The sequence below is a fragment of the Syngnathus leptorhynchus genome, chromosome 2 (genome assembly GCF_054491065.1).
Source record: "Syngnathus leptorhynchus isolate UIUO chromosome 2, UIUO_Slep, whole genome shotgun sequence".
Taxonomy (NCBI): Eukaryota; Metazoa; Chordata; class Actinopteri; order Syngnathiformes; family Syngnathidae; genus Syngnathus; species Syngnathus leptorhynchus.
In genome coordinates, this window is record NC_141196.1 from 4,482,957 (window position 1) to 4,502,386 (window position 19,430).

Genomic DNA, 19,430 nt, shown 5'->3' on the forward strand with positions numbered 1-19,430 from the left:
GAAGGATATTATTTTGAAAGCTCAACCGGAAAAAAGGATGGATTAAAGTTGGGGAGCAAATCAGGGAATGGAGAAAACTCGCTTGATTCAAAAATAAATTCTGTGTTCATCAGCAAAGCCTTTTTAAAAAAAAAAAAATTTGTGGTAAGGAGGGGGGGGGGGCAATATGTTGCAGTAAAGGGGTACATTTTGAACCTTCGCGAGTTTAAAAAGTGACTAATAAAATATATAAATAATATAAATGTAATCAAGTGATGTAGTCCCTTGAACTTTAGTGGCCATGAAGAAAATTCTTTCTAAATGTGAAAAATAATCTCTAAACACATTCGATCTTTTTAGACAGTTGACAAATTAATAAAAACAGATTGAGAAAAACACAACAAAAGTGATTTCTTTAATCACGGTGAATATTTAGCACAATTCAGTCCTTCTTCCCTGAAATATTGTGAAACTGTACCCAAAAACTCACATCAAAATCCAGTTTAAAAAAAAAAAAACACAGTCATTGACTTTAATACAGATAATATGTACAGAAAAGTATGTACAAAAAAGACAAAAACTTTAAGTTCACGACTGTGGAATAATTACAATAGCCCATCTGTCGGATGAATATCAGTAGCCTCTGTAGAGGTATGCTGCCGCTGCCATATCGCACTGGTCTCATAGTTAGACCTCTTTTTATAATAATACTAACAATAATAATAATACATAGACACACACTATACCTAAATCGATACCAGTTGAGAAGATACAAAGTCCATGAGTTGGCCTTGAAAGCAGTGATTCCCAAACACTGTGAAAAATGTTCAGATTTTCAATCTAATATGTGCGCTATAAAAATAGGAAAAAAATTGACGCTTAACCATGGAACAATGTTGCATTTTACCAGGGTAATTTCAAAAATACCAATTGTAATATTACCCTTTTTGTAACAGAGAGAAACCATTTAAAAAAAAAAAAAGACTTTCTTGAAAATATGGGTTTTTTGTTCTGAATAAAAAATATTTTTTAACTGTTTTTCATCATTCCACATACGTTGGTATGCACTTATTTTTTTAATGACAGACCAATTTTGTCGCAGTGTTTTGGCGGCCCTGATTTGGGAGCCACTGCTTTCAAAGGCCGGAACGACGAGCTTTACACATTCTTGTTTGGTCATCAAAATGGCTCCCATGTGATGCTACTACATGTACAGTTGATCCACGTCGCACAATTACCGGGCTGCCGCACCCACACCCCCCCGAAGTCAAACGCCACTTTTTGTTCTTTGGCTTTTTTTTTCTCGTGTGTGTGAGACCGAAGGGTGCAGCTGATTTTAAAAAAGGACAAGTGTCGTCCTTCCGTATTCCATGTACGACAATGACGATGATGCCCGTTGGTATTTATTTTACACAAAAGAGCGTTTGCTGGTGGTTGCTACCTTACCGCGGCAATTTTGTCCCAGCTCAACAGACGGCGGCAGCGGCGGCCATGGCGGCACTTTCCCGTCTGCCTTGCTTTTTCAGCAGCTGGATTCGGTTGTGCACGTAAAACTTGATGGCGCGCCAGTCGCGGTGGTTGCTGACGAGCAGCGGACAAAGCTCCAGACAGCGCTCGCAGTCGGCCTTGGCGGGTACGCGCAGGTCGGCCAGGTTGCGGTTGAGGTGCGTTTCCACGGCGACGCGCTCCGCCTCCGACCACGGACGCTTAACCACGCCGCGCTTCCCTGCGGGAGGTAAACGCATTGCATGGATAAATACAAAAACTTACTAAAACCTGGAATTGAATAAATACTTTAAAATGCCCATGGACATGTGTAACTGTATAAAAAAGTAGAACAGCCTCTAAAATAAATCTAATTAACACTTAAAAAAAAAAAAAATCAATTAAATAATAAACCCACATAAATAAATAAATAAATAAAAATTGGGGCATGACAATGTCTTTAAAAAATAAATACATTTAAAAACAGTTGAAATAAAGAAAATCAAGAAGGAAGAAAACCAAAGCACAAGCCGTGTTGTGCTGTGTTATGATAAGCCGAAATGGAGCAAGCATTACCTGATTTGGGTAACCTCCTTTTGGGAGCGCCGGCGGCTGACGGGCCGACTGCCGACGCGACTGCCGCCCTCTTTTTCTTCGGGGGTCTGCCCGGACCTTTCTTCTTCACGATCACCTCCACCTTTTCCGGCACCTCCTCCTTTACGTCTTCAGCCTCCGAACCTTCCGAGAACGAGTCGACGGAGTTGCCGGACATCACTGCCGGACACAAAAGACGTCTTGCGGTCAAAATGCGTTTGTAAAGTCAAAGGTTGGACACCGTAGCAAAATTGAGAACATTAAAGTTATTAATGCTGAAATGTGTACGATATCAGTCACATGACCTTTCCACGTTTTTTGTTTTTTTTTGGTGCATGTTAAAGCTCATTGCAGCCAATGCTAATCTTCCGGCGCGTTCTAGCGTAGGCACACACGAGAAATCAATTTCCGTATTAGCGAAAGTTGCGAGTACACTTGCGATACACTGCACACAAATAGTGTTTTTGACAATAACATGACCATAATTCAAATTTTAAATGATAGAAAGTATCTTCAGCAAGTGGCCTCCTTGTCTTACCGTCCAGCTCCAGGCAAATGTGCTGCAAGCTCATCCCGCGGAAGAGCACGCCCTCCTTCTCGCCGTACAGAACCACGCGGCCCACCTGGCCCATCAGGGAGGCGTCTCGCGTGATGGTGGAGCAGTTCTGCGTCACGTGGTACTCTGTCTCCAGAAAGTTCTCCAGGCGCTTGGTGGCACCGCTTTGAGCCGAGCCCTCCTCCAGGAGCAGGAGCTGCGTGAGGATGGCCACCTGCCGGCGCACCCGAGTCCCCGTGATGGCTCCGGGGTTCTTGACGCCGCTAGCCCGTGCCAGGTTCCTCAAGAGGTCCGTGCCACGGAGCGGGGTGGCGGGCGAGTGATAGGGACGGGAGAAAACGTAGGGGCTCTCGGGGTCCACGCCCACGTCGGCGCTGGTTTGCAGGAGCAGGTCGAGGCAGGACTCGCAGTTTGGCGGCAGAATGAGGGGCTGGACGCGGCCGCGCTTTCCCATGACGCACGCCCTCGGGAGGTGGCAGAGGACCCTGTGCTCAAAGGGCGAGAGGAGCGCCTCGGTGGCGCCGCAGGAACTCTCCTGCGGGGCGGCGCGCTTGCGGTAGTCCTGGATGGTGAGCTTGGCCACCTCGCACTCGCGGTGGCGGTTGTAGAGGATGAGCAGCGAGAGGCTAGCGTGGCACAGCTGGCGCCAAGCCTCGGCCGAGCGCGAGCGACCCAGCGACAGGAAGGAGGCGTGCTGCTGCTGCTGGAGGTACGTCACCAGCGAGGACAGTGAGGACAGCAGCGGAGACATGTGGTGCCGCCGGGACCTGGAAATAGATCGACACTCGTTGGAATGACTCCCGACTGGTACCCAAGCTACGATACGCGTAATATGCGTGCAGTGTGTTCAAGCGGCAGTTATCTGAAGGTTTTTACTTTGCATCCTAATTTCGACTAGCCCGTCAATGGCGTTTTACATTTTAGGTTAGCATTAAGCTAATAACTCTCAATCGATTATTGGCTAAGTCAATAATTAGCACATCAATTTGACAATATCTGCTTCAGGGAACTATTTAAATGTTAACTTTTTAAGAGATGCTGCAAACCCTTGGAACTCTCTGCACCTTCTATTTTTGTTTGAAATAAAATAAGCTAAGTGAAAATTTGATCATTCAGATATTGGGAGATTTTGTAAATTGCTGTTCGTAGAAAATGCGGTAAGCATTGTAATAAGGGGAAAGTTTTCAAGACGTTGGATATTTACGTTTTTCTTTTCGTTATATAGTTACAGTTTAACTCCTACTAGAGTCCAGGCAGGCAATTCTTAGCATCTTTAATAGTGCTTCAGTTTTGGGGGCTATTAACGGTTTTCAAAAACGCACACGGACAAACAAGTTTTAAATGATTCAGTGCCCAACCTGGTGGTGTCCCCGTTCTTCTCCTCCGGTGTGTCACCGTCTCCATCCGCACTAAGGTCGAGATCTTCTTCCAAATCGATGTCCGGTTCGGGTGTTGGAGGAGGAGCCAGATCTTCTTGGACCGGCTCGGCCTCCACCTTTTGTTGCTCTTCGAGCTTCTCCCTCTTCATCCTGCGACCTCTCCTGGGAGGAGATGGGGGAGGAGGTGTAGGGCTCTTAACCCGGGGCGTCGGCGTAGGAGCGGAGCGTCTGGTGGTCGGCGGAGATGATCCGAGCGCCGCCTTCTTCTGAGCAGGCGGCGATACGGAGAGGGAGAAAGAAACAGCGCCCGGGCGGGTGCCCGGTGAGTCACGCTCCCTGGCAAAGAGCGAGTGCGGGGGTGCGGGGCTGGGGGCTGAAGGCTGCGGAACCGCGAAGGAATGACTGTGAGTTGTGGGAGCGGGTGAGGGATTGCCGTTGGCGTGCGTGCGGAGATGCGCTCGCTCCATAGCTGAGCGCACCTCAGGCTGATTGGCGTGATGCTTCTCCAGGTGGCGTGCCAAAGACCGATAGTGGCGCCCGCAGTACAGACAGTGCTGACGCCGGCTCACTGGGGCGCCGCCGGAGCTGCCAATGTTTATGTTGATGTTATTGTTGATATTGGTGGTCGGTGGGGCCATGGCGCCGACTGGCGGGTTTGACCTTGCGGTGGGTGCCGAGAAGGAGGAGCAGGGGCGCCCCGGGCCCCGGGAGGAGGTGGGCCCGGCTTTTTTCTTGGTGCCGTCTGAGGAGGAGATCTTGCGCTTCTTGCGGCGGCGAAGCATCCGTCCCCTCATCTCCTCCATTTCCTCCTCCTCCTCTTCCTCCTCGTCATCATCGTCGTCGTCCTCTTCCTCGTCCTCCTCACGATCTGAGTCGCTGGGCTCGGAATGGGTGAGCGGCGAGGATGAGGGCGATAGGGACCAGGAGGGGGTGAGGTAATCCGATACGGAGAGGGACAGCGGGTGGGGGCCGGCCTCTTCGTCCTGGTGGTGGGGGGGGGGGGGGGCACGACAACATTAGCATGATCAAAGTTGACAAGTCCCACTCTTAGTTAGGAAAAAATAGGAACGGGCCCATTTCTCACCATGGCATTCTCGCCCCAGTCTGTCAGGCTGTAGTCCACCGTGATCTCTTCCCCTTTGGCGATGTCTCGGATCGCTATGACTACCAGCCGTACCTGAGTCCCGCAGTGCACCTCGCGAATGCGGCAATTGGGCGGCGCGTGGAAGAGCACGGGCCCCCGGACGGTCCCCGCCCCTTCCTCGCCCAGCTCCGGCACGCTGGCAAAACAAAGAAGAAACAGGGACGCGTGAGTATTCGGTAAACCTCGAAAATCAGGGAGGCGGAGTCTGCGTAGTTACCATGATAACGGGTCCTCCTTACCAGAGCTGAGCAGGGTCCGTTAGGTAGTAGGGACTCCCCGGGGTAGGGAGGCCATCTTCGGTGCCCTCTGGGTATTGGCCCTCACCTGAATGGACAACATCTCACCTTTAGCGCAATTCACAATACGTAACAGAAAGTCACACCTGGATTTTGTGAGATTGTTGCAACTTTGAATTGAAACAAAATTTGTCGGACAAATTGCGATGATTGCTCGTGACATCCCTGAGGGACGAAATAGATGAAGAGTCTGCGTGTGTGTACTAACCTGGGCTGTAGCTGTGCTCAGACATGCTCTCGTCCTCCTCATCTTCAGTCACGTACGCTCGGTCGCATACCTTCACCGGCGTCCCCTTGCGCTTCCTCCCGCAAACGCGGCTGGAAAAACAACATCAGCTGTGATTTCTCCAACAATACGCAAATGTTTCCTATGAAATAAATGACTGAATGCTGCTGTAAGATATCTTTGGATGATTTATGTCAAAACTTTGATTCGATAGATCTGTGCTTGTAATATTATCTAAATAAATGTTTGCTAGCTTGACGAGTTGAAAACAATCAGCGATGTGGTTTAATGTGACCTACGACCAAGCAGTGGGTTTAAGCGCAGAATGGGTTTTATATGACCCCCAAAGGAGAGTTGGAAGAGGTTAAAATTGGTTCATTTCTCCATAGAAAAACACGTGCTTTTCGAGATTATTTCTCCATGCATGCCTTGGCGTTGCAGACATTATAATGCCAATGACGATGATGACGACGACGGTGATGATTATGATTGTTATGATGACTTGTGTGTTGGGGGGGTCGGTCTCAAGTTCAACTGATCTGGGATCATCACGAATTCAGCCAGAGTCCAGCTGATGCTTTTACTGCGATGTTGATGCTAACACCGCGGCTAACCAGTTAGCTTCACCGTCGCGTCAAAACATGACGGCTAACCGGGCCGGGGGCCCGCACTCTGACCGGAAAGTGGCGTCAAGCCACGGCCACGAGAGGCGCGGTACCGCCGCGACTCACAAAAAAACCCTTAAATGGTTGCTTTTCTCACAAAATCCCACATCAGAAGGGAGAGAAGAGGGGGGGGGGGGTTGAACGCGCGCCTGCGTTGAGTGGAGATAGAGCCAAGCTAACAAAGCCCCGTAAAATTTGAGGAGGGAATGGAGCAAAACGCAGGCCCGAGCGAAACGACTCACCCCCGAGGAGGTGGCGGTTTGCTGCCATCCCCGTCGCTGTCGAGTGTCGGTGGCTCCCGGTAGTCGAAAGGCGAGCGTACATTCTCCGCCATTAGGACAGCCAGCCAGTGCTTCCCTCCAGTCCGTCTCCGCGCTCCCTCCTCCCTTGCTGGTGTGTGTGTGTGTGGGGGGGGGGGGGGGGGGGGGGGGTTCAGGCTCAATGCGCATGCGCGCAACATCATTTCGAAGGGGAGTGTGAGCACTTTCGCAAAAAAATCAAAATTATAATCCTCGTAACCGGACAGTCGAAAAAAAGAGGCGCTTCCTGATAAAAATCTAGAAAAAAATCCTGCAACGTGATAAAGCCCATAAACGCAACTTTTATCATGATTTTACAACTTGTTTGTAATTTGACTTTTTCCTCAAATGTAACTTACCTGGTACATGAAATATGAACAACTATTTTCATTCCACATTTCTTGTGACCACTTGTCATAAGAACTTTTGTTTTTTAAATACGTTGGTCTCATGCCTGAATAAAAATATGATGTTAATATGATTTGGCAACACGATTACTTTTCTTCAAAACATCAATAACACCATAGTAAGATTTTTGAATGTGATTTATTTCTCATAACTCAATAAAAATTGATCCGTGCTCATTTTGGATCTCTGACCCCTGAGGTTGGGAAACCTCTGGTGGTTCCAACAGTGTACAGTAGCAGCACATTCAAGTAGTACATCAGGAGCAAACCATAAAAACAATGAAGTCCGTCCATTCTGGAATCATTGCGAGGGGGGGGAAAAAAAAAACAGTCACAGTTTGTCAGTCATTCAAATATTTTTTTGGCTACATCTAGCAGTTAGTTTGTTAGTGTTAAATATCTTTTAATAAATAGAATAAATTACACGCAGTATGTTTGGAAAGTGGGTCACTGCACACGAGCGTCACAGCAAACAATGGCCAACTGGAGGTCATTTTAGCACTCGCGGAGGAAATACCGCCTGGGCAAAGCCGGGCCTTATTAAAGGAGCTTAGTGGTTAGTGAAGCAGCGTGTTGTTCCACAGGTCTTGGACAGTGACTGTTGATTTAGTTTTTGGTGGGAGAGAACAAATCATGAAATATGAATAAAAATATACCGATTGTTAAATTCAAACCACTCTTGACCGCGTCACGCAAAATGCTGCGTTATGAATCATGTCAAAATGATGCAGGTGGTCGAATGAGAATTTTGGGGGGGGGGGGGGAGGTGGACACATGTATTAAATGTGATTTACAAAAAACATATTCTACCACATGACGCGCTGGTTAGCACGTACGCCTCACAGTTCAGAGAGTGCGGGTTCGATTCCACTTCCGGCCCGCCCTGTGTGGCGTTTGCATGTTCTCTGCGTGGGTTTTCTCCGAACACTTCGGTTTCCTCCCATATCCCGAAAATATGCACGGTAGGCTCATTGAGCACTCCAAATTGCCCGTAGGTGTGAGTGAAGATGGTTGTTGTGGTTGTGTCTGTGTGCCTTACGATTGGCTGGCAACCGGTTCAGGGTGTCCCGATGAATGCTGGGATAGGCTCCAGCACGCCCGCGACCCCGTAGGGACAAGCGGTACAGAAAATGGATGGATGGATATTCTACCACTGTAAAAAATGGACAATCAAAGTTGAACATTAATATGATGGTTTGGAAGTAAATGAAATGGTGGAGTTGTGTTGTAAAAAAAAAAAAGGAAGTGCCACTGTCCAATTCCTCACAATGAGGGGATGCCGGTGGTTAGTGTGGAGTGAAATCGTTCGCCACTTTAGACATCCTGCGCTCCTTCCCGCTGCGTGTGGAGAACGTGTAGAGCCTGCGTGGCGTGGTCAGCCCAGTGGACCAGCTCCAGCAGCACACGATGAGTCCACAGTTTGAGCTGGAAAGCTCCCCCGCCCCCGCCTCCGTCAGTTTCCTAGCCACAAGACAGCAAATATTCACTCACGTTTTTGATCTGGTTGTTTTGTAATACATATTTGTTCAATTAAGATCATAACGCTCTTGGTGGTCAATCAACAATTAGGTGGAACGAACAGCTATAATATTAGACCTCATTTTACAGTGCGTTGGTAGACCCTCTTTTGCCTTCGGGTATCGGCAGCCTCGTTAAGTACCCGATACCTTAAATGAAATAAGGACGATGCCTGCCCGATACGGACACTTGGCATCTGTACTTGCCCAGCTCTACTCAAAAATTGTGGGTGGTCAAATTGCTACACTGTGGGATGAAGGAGTGTACGAACAAAAAGTTTGTACCTCATCACACCGGATGTCCGGGGTGACTTCCAGTGCGACGTCGTCCGTCTGCAGCAGGTTTTTGGTGGTGTGAAGTAAATGCTCCAACCGGATTCGGACGGTGTAGCGCAGGGTTTCGTAGTCGCTCTCCCCCTCGCCCCACTCCTCTTCAGCCCGGGCGATGGCACAGTGCAGAAGGCCCAGGCACTGGCGCAGGGCGGCGTGCATCCGCCGCGCCGCCTCTTCCGGGTCTGGCTCTTCTGTGCTCGGGCCCAGGGACACCATGCGGTCGCCTTTGGCGGGCAGCTCCGACAAGAAGGTCTCCTGCTCCGTCTGGAAGCGGTTGTGATTTCACAGTCGTATTGATTATTAGATGGATCGTGTCAAAGAAGCCCGGGCACAAAAATACACAATCCATTAGGGAGGCTGGAGACCATAGATGGAAATGGGTGGTGGCTCGCTGTTAGTCTGATTACTGTCCGCTTCCTGGTGTGCACAGGACACGTAGGGCCCAACTGAGCGTTTTCACGGTCATGCTTGGCCAACCACTCAAACAATTCACAATTTAGCATCCCATGTTCTAAAAGCCTTCACAGATGAGAGATGAAACATCTTCTAAGAAAATCGGAGCAGTCCGGTTGCGATTGATTGAATCCCCTGAGAAAGAGACGACCCTGGATGAAGGACAATATTCACAAGCATCTAGGAGGTAGTACGTGCATCCAGATGCAATTGGACAAAATCTCCATGGCGACACCTTCAGACAACTTCCAAAGATGAATGGAAAACATAAAGCTATTTTTAAAAGTTATTTTCTTTTTGGAAACTATAATTTAGAATTACATTGATTTAAATTTAGTCGATAGAGTTTTTTTATACAGCTTCAGGGCAAATATAACAAAGAAAAACTGAATTTGAAAAATGGAATTGAATATAATTTATATTTAAAAATATTTAACCATAATAATAAAAGATGTGAAATAAAACCAATGCTAAATAATGTACAATAAAAATAAAAACACACAAACACAAAAATATATAGAAAACTTAATTTAGTTATTTACTGCGCCCCGTTCCTTTTTTCCTCAAAAGAAAAATTATAGATAAAGAGAATGCAAATATTGAATTACATGTAAAATAAAACCAAATTATCATTAAAAAGTAATTAACCCCTCTTCAAGTCTTTTCAGAGAGCAATGTACTGTTTACAAAAATGCAAATGCAAAAAAAAAACACAAAATCAAACTAAAACTAAATTGTTGATATAAAGTATTTTTTATATGGATGGATGGATGAAATTTCTATATTAAAAAATGAAATATTCAATATATAAATATTTAATTTCCTCTGTGCCATGGCAATAAAACTGAGGCCTATAATTAAAATACATTTATCTAGCTGGTCTGCATCAACCTTTATTACTACGTGATGCATTGCAGTCCCACGGAGCAACCCACACAAGTAATTCCAAGTAGAAACCGTACCGTTAAATGAACCCTACCAAAACCGAGCATGACAATGAAGGGACGATTTATATTACATTGAATGTCCAAATGATCAAAACTCACGTATAACTGAAGCAAGCGGGAGCATTCGTATTGTAGCAGCCGGGCAAGGGACAGCGCTTTGCCCGTCAGCGAGCTACCAGGCACCGGCGTGTTGGGCGACCTCATCCCCTCCTCCTCCTCTTGCTGCTGCTGCTGCTGCTCGGCCATTCCGCACTCACTCGCTCCACTCCGAATTCGTGTGACGCTTCGGTTGCGGCACACCCACCCAGCTAAGGGGCGATGCCTAAAGGTGTTTGTTTGCGTGCTCCGGCTGCCCGGGAGGGAAGAAAGCGCGTGTTCGTTGATGTCGCCGGAGGTGGACGCTAATTAGTTCCGGCGAGCACCGGTGGCCAGGGGGCGTTTTTAGGGGGACGCACAGAAGAGATAGAGGAGTCTCTTTTTTTTTTTTTCTGCAGCGACCCACCCACCCGGGCAACTATGGCAAGCACGCACTGTATTAGCGTCTCTCTCTCTTTCTCTCTCTCTTTCTCTCTCTCTCTTTCTCTTTCTCTCTCTCTCTCTCTCTCTGGATTATGTTTTCAAAGTGGAGGTCATTTAATTGCCCTTGAAAATTATGGGGGGAACATTGTTTGTTTTTGTTTTTTGTTGTTATTTCCAGTATGATGTAACTAAAATGTAAAATAAAAAATGAAAAAATCAGCGATTACAATGATGATGATGATTGATGATGATTACTTGTAGGTAAAAGAGATGGGAGAGGAAATCTTAACTCGAATTGAAACAATTTTCTTACCTGCCACCAGGTGAAGACAAAGGACAAGTAACAGTTCAAGTTTGGCTGCTTTTGGTTTGCCTGCCACACCTATAGTGATGAAAGCGAGGATTAATTTGATTTTGATGTTATTTTACGACACAACAATGGAAGAAAGGCAGTTACTACCTCAGAATCACATTGATTTATTCATCTTAAATTACTGCTGACAAGACAAAGTTATTATTGTTTTCAAATCATAACAAAATGCCTCAAACTCTGCCAGTAGTGTTCACTCTGGAGGGGAATGTCATTGAAGTGGCTCATGAATAAAAAATACATTTTAATTGATGACTCCCTCACTTTTAAACCTCTTATTGATCAACCTATGAAGAAATTAAAACGTAAGTTTGGGTTTCTTCTTCTATACATTTTTTTTCGTCTTGGACTTGTATGTTTACCATGCTTTGTTGATGTACATCACAAAAATTCTACAAAGCTGACTGATTCAAACCTGAGAGAATTTGAGACTACCTCAGTAATTTGTAATTGTTTTAATACTCTATGTGTAACTATTTCTGCATTTTGGCCAGGATTTCCTTGCAAAAAAGTCCCCTCCCACACACACACACCCACACGCAGTTGAATAAAGGTTAAATAAATTTAAAAGGAAATGGAATCCACAAACCTACATCTAAACGCTAGCTGTAGCAACTGCGACATTGGGTTATTTTAGTTTTGTGGTAAAACAAGTTCAAGTCATTCTTCACAGCTCAAGTGAGGCGAGAAATGTTCAGTAAACTCACAGACATCAGTCATCATTTCACTGTTATCTGGGTGTGGTCATGTTGAAATGCTTGACTGGACAGACACATCATGATTTTTTTTTCTTAACTTTTGTAACATTTCAGAAGATAAATTATGGTATATTCCACTATTTTCCCTATATTTTTCCAAGAGAAAAAAAGTGTTTATCCTAAATCATCATTTCTGATGAATAGTCCTAATAATCTTTTCTGTTGCCATAAATGCAAATGACAAAACATTGAAGCCTTCTTAAAAAGAAAAAAAAAAAAAACATTTTTCAGCGGACAACGAACCAAAGCTTCCCCTTTCGTGAAGAACTATGTGTGTGTAGAATGTTGCGTGGACAACATGGAGAAAATGGAACTTTCTCTCGACTCAGGTTTTAATGGGCCCTCTTGTTTTTACTTCATTTTTGACAGGTGGCAGCTTGCCCATGAGTTGCCATTTCCATCTTTTGAGCAATATTAGATTGTTGCAGAATGAGTTGCAGATGCTCAGACAATGCAAATTGCATTCCAAACCACCTGCTAATGTGTTGTTAGCGAGAGTCCGGCTTTCTCAATATTCTCCAGCCATCCCTCAAATTGTTTCTCAGTGCTGTGGGTAGTGTTTCTGTCCTCCAGTGACTAATCACGCCATTTGCCCAATCACTTGATGTGATTGTCCTTGATAGATTCAATGACTTCATTTTGTATGAGCAAATTAAACTGTTGCCTTTCCTGATAATCATACTTCTTGACTTTCTGGGTCTCAAATGTCATCCAATGCCAGAGCTCATTTGCCTCCATTGTTGCTCACTGGACTCCGTTGTTGGATCTCAGGTTACCTTCATTCACAGCTAGTGTACATGTGATTAGCTGTGGGTTCTTTTTCTGTCAGCAAAATTGTGAATGTTCTTGCCGTTTTTGCTGTATTTATTTTATGGATGTGTCGGTTGCTAATCATCGCGCCAGAGGACACCATGTCATGAAAGAAAGGGGGTGGGGGGTGGGGAGGGGGGGCAATTGTACGGATGGTAGGTGTGATGATAGTGAGTCAGTGGGAAACGAGAAAAAATGAGATGTCAGCCGTCAGACACCCAAAAACATGCGAGAAGTATGCCAGACATGTGGATCATGCGCTTGTGTGTAGGGCGTCAAATAAAAATACAAAGCTTTGACGTTGGTTGATCGCTATCATTTATGAACAAGCACCTTATGTGCTTCGGGACTGGTTTTCGTTCTCTGGAACTAAAAATAGATTAGAATGACAGCAAAAGGCATATCTTTTAACCTGATAACATATTCAGCATCATAAAATTCTTGAAATATTTATAAATCTAGTTAAAAAAAAAAACAGGTCAAACTTTGAATCACTCACTTTTAATCTTTGAACTTTATCATCTTTAACTTTAAATCAACTGGCAGCAGCCAGAATGTTTTTTCATAGAAATATATGAATGCTATAAAGCTAATGCAAAATTTAAAAAGAAACAAAACGGAACTATGTAAATTAAAGATAGTTAGCAAGCATATATTCCACATTTCTAAAATCAACATAAAAAAACTAAATTGTAAATTAATTTGAGAATATGTCCACTTTCTTTAAAAACATGAATAAAACAAAGAAATGAAAAATTGGTTGAAAAATATATTTTTTTAAATTAACAAATCGGATTATAAAGATTTATCATTTGAAATATTCACTGTTAAATAAAAAAAACTATGTTGAAAAAATATTGATCAATAATCAACACAAAATTAAATAAATGTATTGGTAAAATATTATTAAGCATTAAATATTAACATTAAAAAAATATTTCCATATTTCCAATATGTCCCCATGAAATAACAAAGACACTTCCGTCAGCTCCTTCCTTTAAGAAAAACAAAAGAAAATAGTTAGATAAGACAAAAGGAATGCTCAAACTTATCTATGGAAGAAACCTGTTTTTTGTGTTATTTCTTTCGACATCACTTGATGCCACAAAACCTGTGGCAAAAATTTTGACTGGCGTCACTTCTCTCTCACCTTCCTCCCCACATATAGATCCACATTAGGACTGGACAACCCAGCAGGGTGGACAAACCCACACGCAAACATTTGTTTTGTAATTATGCACGTATCAAAATTTTAAAACACAACAAAAGGCAACAGGTAGGTGTTTTTTATGTTTCAAGATTTTATCATACATTTTTCTTTATTTTGTAAAAGTGGTAAAAATTGGTAACATTCAAAAACACTTTTACATGAAATATTTTATTAACATCTAATTAGATATAAGATATAATAATTTTGTAATATTTTTTATTGTTTTTTAAGTGGTATTTTGAAATTTTGCCATGTAGGTAAGGGAATTTGTTACTGCATTTTTATCAAATGTAAAATAATATTTTATAAAATAACGTTTGGATAAAAAAGATTTCTTCTTTTAAAACCACAATTAATTTGTTATTTATTAGGATTTGTCAATCCGCATGTGCGGGTATCGTTAGATTATTTTTAGAGATTATTAACAGACTAAGGTGTTGATTTATTTTTTGCTCTTGTTCACAATGCATCAATGCTAATGGTTGAACAAATTTGCCAATTTTGGGGTCTCCTGAAAAGTGATGGAGGAATGAGGTATGAGGAATTTGCCTGACACTTGCAATTTTCTACATACTAGGGATTGGATTCACTCTTATAATCACCATTCGTCACTCGTGGGAAAGCCAACAATTCGTCATTTGCAGGGTTTGGGGTACGTATTTCCCCAGTATTACATAAAAATTTGCATTTTTTGTGAAAAAAAAAAAATCATCATGATATTCTTTGACGGGAAAACAATAACATTTACACCAAATAGAAATGGAACTATATATAGAATTGATACTCCTCCGCAACTGCAAAAAGTGTCTGAATAAAAGTGACTTGATATCGTAAGTGTTCACATTTTGCAGGTTCTAAGAGAGAAACAATGAGTGCTGCGCCATGGTTATCAGTTTTGCTACTGTTTCATGGTAAGTATGCCGTGGTATGAAGAACATTACTGATCACTTTACAACTACTACTACCAATCTTTCTAATATTCACATCTTCACTCAAGTTCTGACAACTAAAACTGGAGCCGCTACGACAATACTACCGACAACGGCAGTAGAGACACCAACAGGAGGAGCAACAACAACCAAATTAGAGACAACAACAGAGGTACCAACAACCGGAATAGCGGTAACAACTGATGGTGCAACAACCACTGGAGTTTCAACTGCAACTGGAGCAACAACAACTGAAATAGAAACAACAACCGGAATAGCGACAACAACCATAGTGGAGACAACTGAAGCAGTGACAACAAATGTTGGTGCAACGACTACTGGAGAGTTAACTACAACTGGAGACGCAACAACTGGAACACCAACAGCTGAAGCGGAGACAACAACCGGCGTAGCAACGACAACTGACGATGCAACAAACACTGCTGTTTCAACTGCAAGTGAAGAAACAACAACTGGAAGTGAAGAAACAACAATCACAATAGTGATAGTAGATATGACAATCGGAGCAGTGACAACAACTGATGGTGCAACAACGACTGGAGTTTTAACTACAACTGGAGACACAACAACCGGAACAACAACAGCTGAAGTGGAGACAACAACAGGAGTAGTGACAACAACTGACAGTGTAACAACCAATGGAGTTTCAACTGCAAGTGGAGAAACAACAACTGGAACACCAACAGCTGAAGCGGAGACAACAACCGGCGTAGCAACGACAACTGACGATGCAACAAACACTGCTGTTTCAACTGCAAGTGAAGAAACAACAACTGGAAGTGAAGAAACAACAACTGGAATAGTGACAACAACTACAGTGGAGATGACAACCGGAGCAGTGACAACAACTGATGGTGCAACAACGACTGGAGTTTTAACTACAACTGGAGACACAACAACCGGAACAACAACAGCTGAAGTGGAGACAACAACAGGAGTAGTGACAACAACTGACAGTGTAACAACCACTGGAGTTTCAACTGCAAGTGGAGAAACAACAACTGGAACACCAACAGCTGAAGCGGAGACAACAACCGGCGTAGCAACGACAACTGACGATGCAACAAACACTGCTGTTTCAACTGCAAGTGAAGAAACAACAACTGGAAGTGAAGAAACAACAACTGGAATAGTGACAACAACTACAGTGGAGATGACAACCGGAGCAGTGACAACAACTGATGGTGCAACAACGACTGGAGTTTTAACTACAACTGGAGACACAACAACCGGAACAACAACAGCTGAAGTGGAGACAACAACAGGAGTAGTGACAACAACTGACAGTGTAACAACCACTGGAGTTTCAACTGCAAGTGGAGAAACAACAACTGGAATAGAAACAACAACCGGAATAGTCCCAACAACTGAAGTAGAGCAAACAACCGGAATGACAACAACTGGAATAGCGACAACAACTGAACTGGGGATGACAACCAGAGTAGAAACAATTGGTGGTGCAACAACTACTGGAGTTTTAACTACAACTGGAATCCTGACGACAACTGTAGTGGAGACAACCGGAATAGCGGTAACAACTGATGGTGCAACAACCACTGGAGTTTCAACTGCAACTGGAGCAACAACAACTGAAATAGAAACAACAACCGGAATGGCGACAACAACCATAGTGGAGACGACAACTGAAGCAGTGACAACAAATGTTGGTGCAACAACTACTGGAGAGTTAACTACAACTGGAGACGCAACAACTGGAACACCAACAGCTGAAGAGGAGACAACAACCGGCGTAGCAACGACAACTGACGATGCAACAAACACTGCTGTTTCAACTGCAAGTGAAGAAACAACAACTGGAAGTGAAGAAACAACGACAGGAATAGTGACAACAACTACATTAGAGACGACAACAACTGATGGTGCAACAACGACTGGAGTTTTAGCTACAACTGAAGAAGCAACAACTGGAACACCAACACCTGAAGTGGAGACAACAACTGGCGTAGCAAGTGAAGGAACAACAACAGTACACACAGTAGCAACAACAACCATAGGTGCAACAACAACTAGCGCGATAAAAGAAACCACTCTATCTACCACAACCATAGCAACAACAACTACCACAACCCTTCCACCGCCTACGGTTGTTCCTACCGTTGTTGTCAGGGTTGTTGCAGTGCTGTTTGTAACATATGTACCAGAATTTGCTGACCCCGAGAGTCCACAATTCATTGCGCTTGCTCAAGAAGTCTTTTTAGTGGTGAGTACAATGTTGGTTTGGTGTTTAGTTGTCGGGCATCACTGAAGCTACAGTAACATTTGCATTTTCACCACAGTACGACTTTGTATACAGAAGGAGGTACCCAACCTACAACAACTGTATCGTTAGAGGCTTCAGGTAATGTCACCTCTGAATTGATGCAAATGTCGTCACATAACAATGTCAACAACACATTTCTAACACAGGCCCGCCGCGGCCCGGGTCCGGATGGAAAACACTGAGGCGGACGTGGCCATCGAGTTCAACAATGACAGCTCAACAAATGAACCAATTCCCAGCGAAGACGCCGTGGTCCAAACGTTACAAGAGGCCGTGGCTGACCCCAACAACAATTTCACCATTGACTTTGACGAGCAGTCCATAGAAGTTCTTGGTAATGACTATTGCCCATCCAGTCCGGATCCACTCCTGGATTCATCCGCTTAATGTTCTGCGACTGTTATTTTACAGACACAGTAGCAACAACAACTGATGGTGCAACAACCACTGGAGTTTCAACTGCAACTGGAGCAACAACAACTGAAATAGAAACAACAACCGGAATGGCGACGACAACCATAGTGGAGACGACAACTGAAGCAGTGACAACAAATGTTGGTGCAACAACTACTGGAGAGTTAACTACAACTGAAGACGCAACAACTGCAACACCAACAGCTGAAGAGGAGACAACAACCGGCGTAGCAACGACAACTGACGATGCAACAAACACTGCTGTTTCAACTGCAAGTGAAGAAACAACAACTGTAGGTGAAGAAACAACAACAGGAATAGTGACAACAACTACAGTAGAGACGACAACAACTGATGGTGCAACAACGACTGGAGTTTTAACTACAACTGAAGAAGCAACAACTGGAACAACAACAGCTGAAGTGGAGACAACAACTGGCGTAGCAAGTGAAGGAACAACAACAGTACACACAGTAGCAACAACAACCATAGGTGCAACAACAACTAGCGCGATAAACGAAACCACTCTCTCTACCACAACCACAGCAACAACAACTACCACAACACTTCCACCGCCTCCGGTTGTTACTACCGCTTAATGTTGTGCGACTGTTATTTTACAGGCACAAACACTACCATCGAGGCGCTCACGACGCGACGGGTGACCTTCCGATCGGCGGGAGAGCGCTTCACCACGGACTTGTTGAATTCATCTACAGCAGCGTTTGGCATTCGAGCATTTGTTATCAAAACAACGGTAAACACCTGAGCTAACTCACTCAAATATATCAACATTTAAAACAAATTAAAATAATATCCAATGGATAAAAATGATGATATTTTTCTAGTGAAATGACATGACCAGCGTAATTACATTGCAACTAGTAACAAATAAAAAATGGTCTTTCTTGTAAATGACAACATTTACCTCGCATAACTTCATCGGTATTTGACTTTTAAATGTGCAAAATGTTAAGAATGCCGACATGTTTCTTCTAGGATGACGTCTGTACCTCTTGTTTGTTTTTCCACAGCTTGAACCGCCGTACCGATTGAGATTCACTTCATTCCGAACCCTGGACGTGGTTTCATTCAGGTTGGTTATTGTTTAAGGTGTTCGTGGCATCAATTATAATTAAGAATGAGCTTGTAGCAGATACAATTTTAGGTATGGGTATCAAAAAATCTAAATGATGAGAATATAAATACAAGGTGTACAAATGTGTCTTTTCCGTTTGGCAGTAATGGCTCCATCATCAACAACATGGATATCACTTTTGAATCTGGCTCGGTGCCCAACAACAGCGCCATCGCGAACGTTCTGGTGGACGTCGCCGACAATATCACGTTCTTTGACGTGGACCCATCTTACATTTTTGTGGAGGGCACACGTAAGTCATACATAGTGTCCATGACCTGTTCTGGTTATGGAAATAACAAACGACTTTTATTTTTCTTGTTTTGTTTTGTCTTGCAGAAGTTTCACATGGATCGAGCCACAAAGCAAATTTGATCAGTACCTCCTGCCTAGTGTTGTCGTCATGGTTACTGGCAAAGCGGCAATAATAATGGGAATAAATACTCAGATTTTAAATGTTATTACTAACAATATTATGTGTGATTCGCATATTCAGATTGTTTTCCTACATTTTCCCCCAGCAATTTTAAAATAGTTTCTGTTTTTCCGGGTTTTGCCCAATTTAACATGTTTTTCATGGAAAACCTAAACAGGTTTATTTGTGATTTTGCAAGAACTCTTGATTAAAATTAAAATCCTTTTTTGGTTTGTTTCATTTTTGGGGGTGATGAAATTAATCACGGGGTCACTCAGAGTGGAG

The 19,430-nt window shown here is 43.7% G+C and overlaps 3 protein-coding genes across 6 annotated transcripts; 1 reads left to right on the forward strand and 2 right to left on the reverse strand.

The window, feature by feature from the left end:
- Window positions 1-365: 365 nt before the first annotated feature.
- LOC147060210 (uncharacterized) lies at window positions 366-6,709 on the reverse strand. Of its 2 annotated transcripts, XM_085906432.1 has the most exons (8): window positions 6,567-6,709; window positions 5,642-5,751; window positions 5,377-5,461; window positions 5,078-5,273; window positions 3,973-4,976; window positions 2,597-3,381; window positions 2,041-2,238; window positions 366-1,705 (listed from the first exon to the last, which is right to left on the reverse strand). In XM_085906432.1, the coding sequence occupies exons 1-8, from the start codon at window positions 6,656-6,658 to the stop codon at window positions 1,446-1,448; spliced, it is 2,730 nt and encodes a 909-aa protein (XP_085762558.1). In that variant the 5' UTR covers window positions 6,659-6,709; the 3' UTR covers window positions 366-1,445. The 2 variants fall into 2 exon arrangements, with proteins under 2 accessions (XP_085762558.1, XP_085762559.1); XM_085906433.1 differs by lacking the exon at window positions 6,567-6,709 and having other exon boundaries at window positions 5,355-5,461; window positions 5,642-5,707.
- Window positions 6,710-7,182: 473 nt separating this feature from the next.
- LOC147060211 (uncharacterized) lies at window positions 7,183-10,655 on the reverse strand. Of its 2 annotated transcripts, XM_085905732.1 has the most exons (4): window positions 10,380-10,655; window positions 8,833-9,144; window positions 8,298-8,491; window positions 7,183-8,183 (listed from the first exon to the last, which is right to left on the reverse strand). In XM_085905732.1, the coding sequence occupies exons 1-3, from the start codon at window positions 10,524-10,526 to the stop codon at window positions 8,345-8,347; spliced, it is 606 nt and encodes a 201-aa protein (XP_085761858.1). In that variant the 5' UTR covers window positions 10,527-10,655; the 3' UTR covers window positions 7,183-8,183; window positions 8,298-8,344. The 2 variants fall into 2 exon arrangements, with proteins under 2 accessions (XP_085761858.1, XP_085761857.1); XM_085905731.1 differs by having other exon boundaries at window positions 7,183-8,491.
- A 3,220-nt stretch (window positions 10,656-13,875) lies between these two features.
- LOC147060212 (uncharacterized) lies at window positions 13,876-19,370 on the forward strand. Of its 2 annotated transcripts, XM_085939456.1 has the most exons (11): window positions 13,876-14,013; window positions 14,525-14,599; window positions 14,799-14,858; window positions 14,945-17,118; window positions 17,195-17,256; window positions 17,325-17,512; window positions 17,590-18,084; window positions 18,216-18,349; window positions 18,627-18,688; window positions 18,835-18,983; window positions 19,070-19,370. In XM_085939456.1, the coding sequence occupies exons 3-11, from the start codon at window positions 14,816-14,818 to the stop codon at window positions 19,156-19,158; spliced, it is 3,396 nt and encodes a 1,131-aa protein (XP_085795582.1). In that variant the 5' UTR covers window positions 13,876-14,013; window positions 14,525-14,599; window positions 14,799-14,815; the 3' UTR covers window positions 19,159-19,370. The 2 variants fall into 2 exon arrangements, with proteins under 2 accessions (XP_085795582.1, XP_085795591.1); XM_085939465.1 differs by lacking the exon at window positions 14,525-14,599 and having other exon boundaries at window positions 13,891-14,013.
- The last annotated feature ends 60 nt before the right edge of the window (window positions 19,371-19,430 follow it).

Excerpts from the sequence above, each read along its gene's own strand:
- LOC147060210 (XM_085906432.1), bottom strand. The coding sequence starts at position 6,658 with ATGGCGGAGAATGTACGCTCGCCTTTCGACTACCGGGAGCCACCGACA. Across the intron at positions 5,462-5,641 it reads TGAGCACAGCTACAGCCCAG|GTGAGGGCCAATACCCAGAG; the intron begins GTTAGTACACAC and ends TTGTCCATTCAG. Across the intron at positions 1,706-2,040 it reads AAGGAGGTTACCCAAATCAG|GGAAGCGCGGCGTGGTTAAG; the intron begins GTAATGCTTGCT and ends TACCTCCCGCAG.
- LOC147060211 (XM_085905732.1), bottom strand. The coding sequence starts at position 10,526 with ATGGCCGAGCAGCAGCAGCAGCAGCAAGAGGAGGAGGAGGGGATGAGG. Across the intron at positions 9,145-10,379 it reads CCCGCTTGCTTCAGTTATAC|ACGGAGCAGGAGACCTTCTT; the intron begins GTGAGTTTTGAT and ends AACCGCTTCCAG. Across the intron at positions 8,492-8,832 it reads CGGACATCCGGTGTGATGAG|GAAACTGACGGAGGCGGGGG; the intron begins GTACAAACTTTT and ends TCTTGTGGCTAG.
- LOC147060212 (XM_085939456.1), top strand. The coding sequence starts at position 14,816 with ATGAGTGCTGCGCCATGGTTATCAGTTTTGCTACTGTTTCATG. Across the intron at positions 14,859-14,944 it reads AGTTTTGCTACTGTTTCATG|TTCTGACAACTAAAACTGGA; the intron begins GTAAGTATGCCG and ends TCTTCACTCAAG. Across the intron at positions 18,984-19,069 it reads CATTTTTGTGGAGGGCACAC|AAGTTTCACATGGATCGAGC; the intron begins GTAAGTCATACA and ends TTTGTCTTGCAG.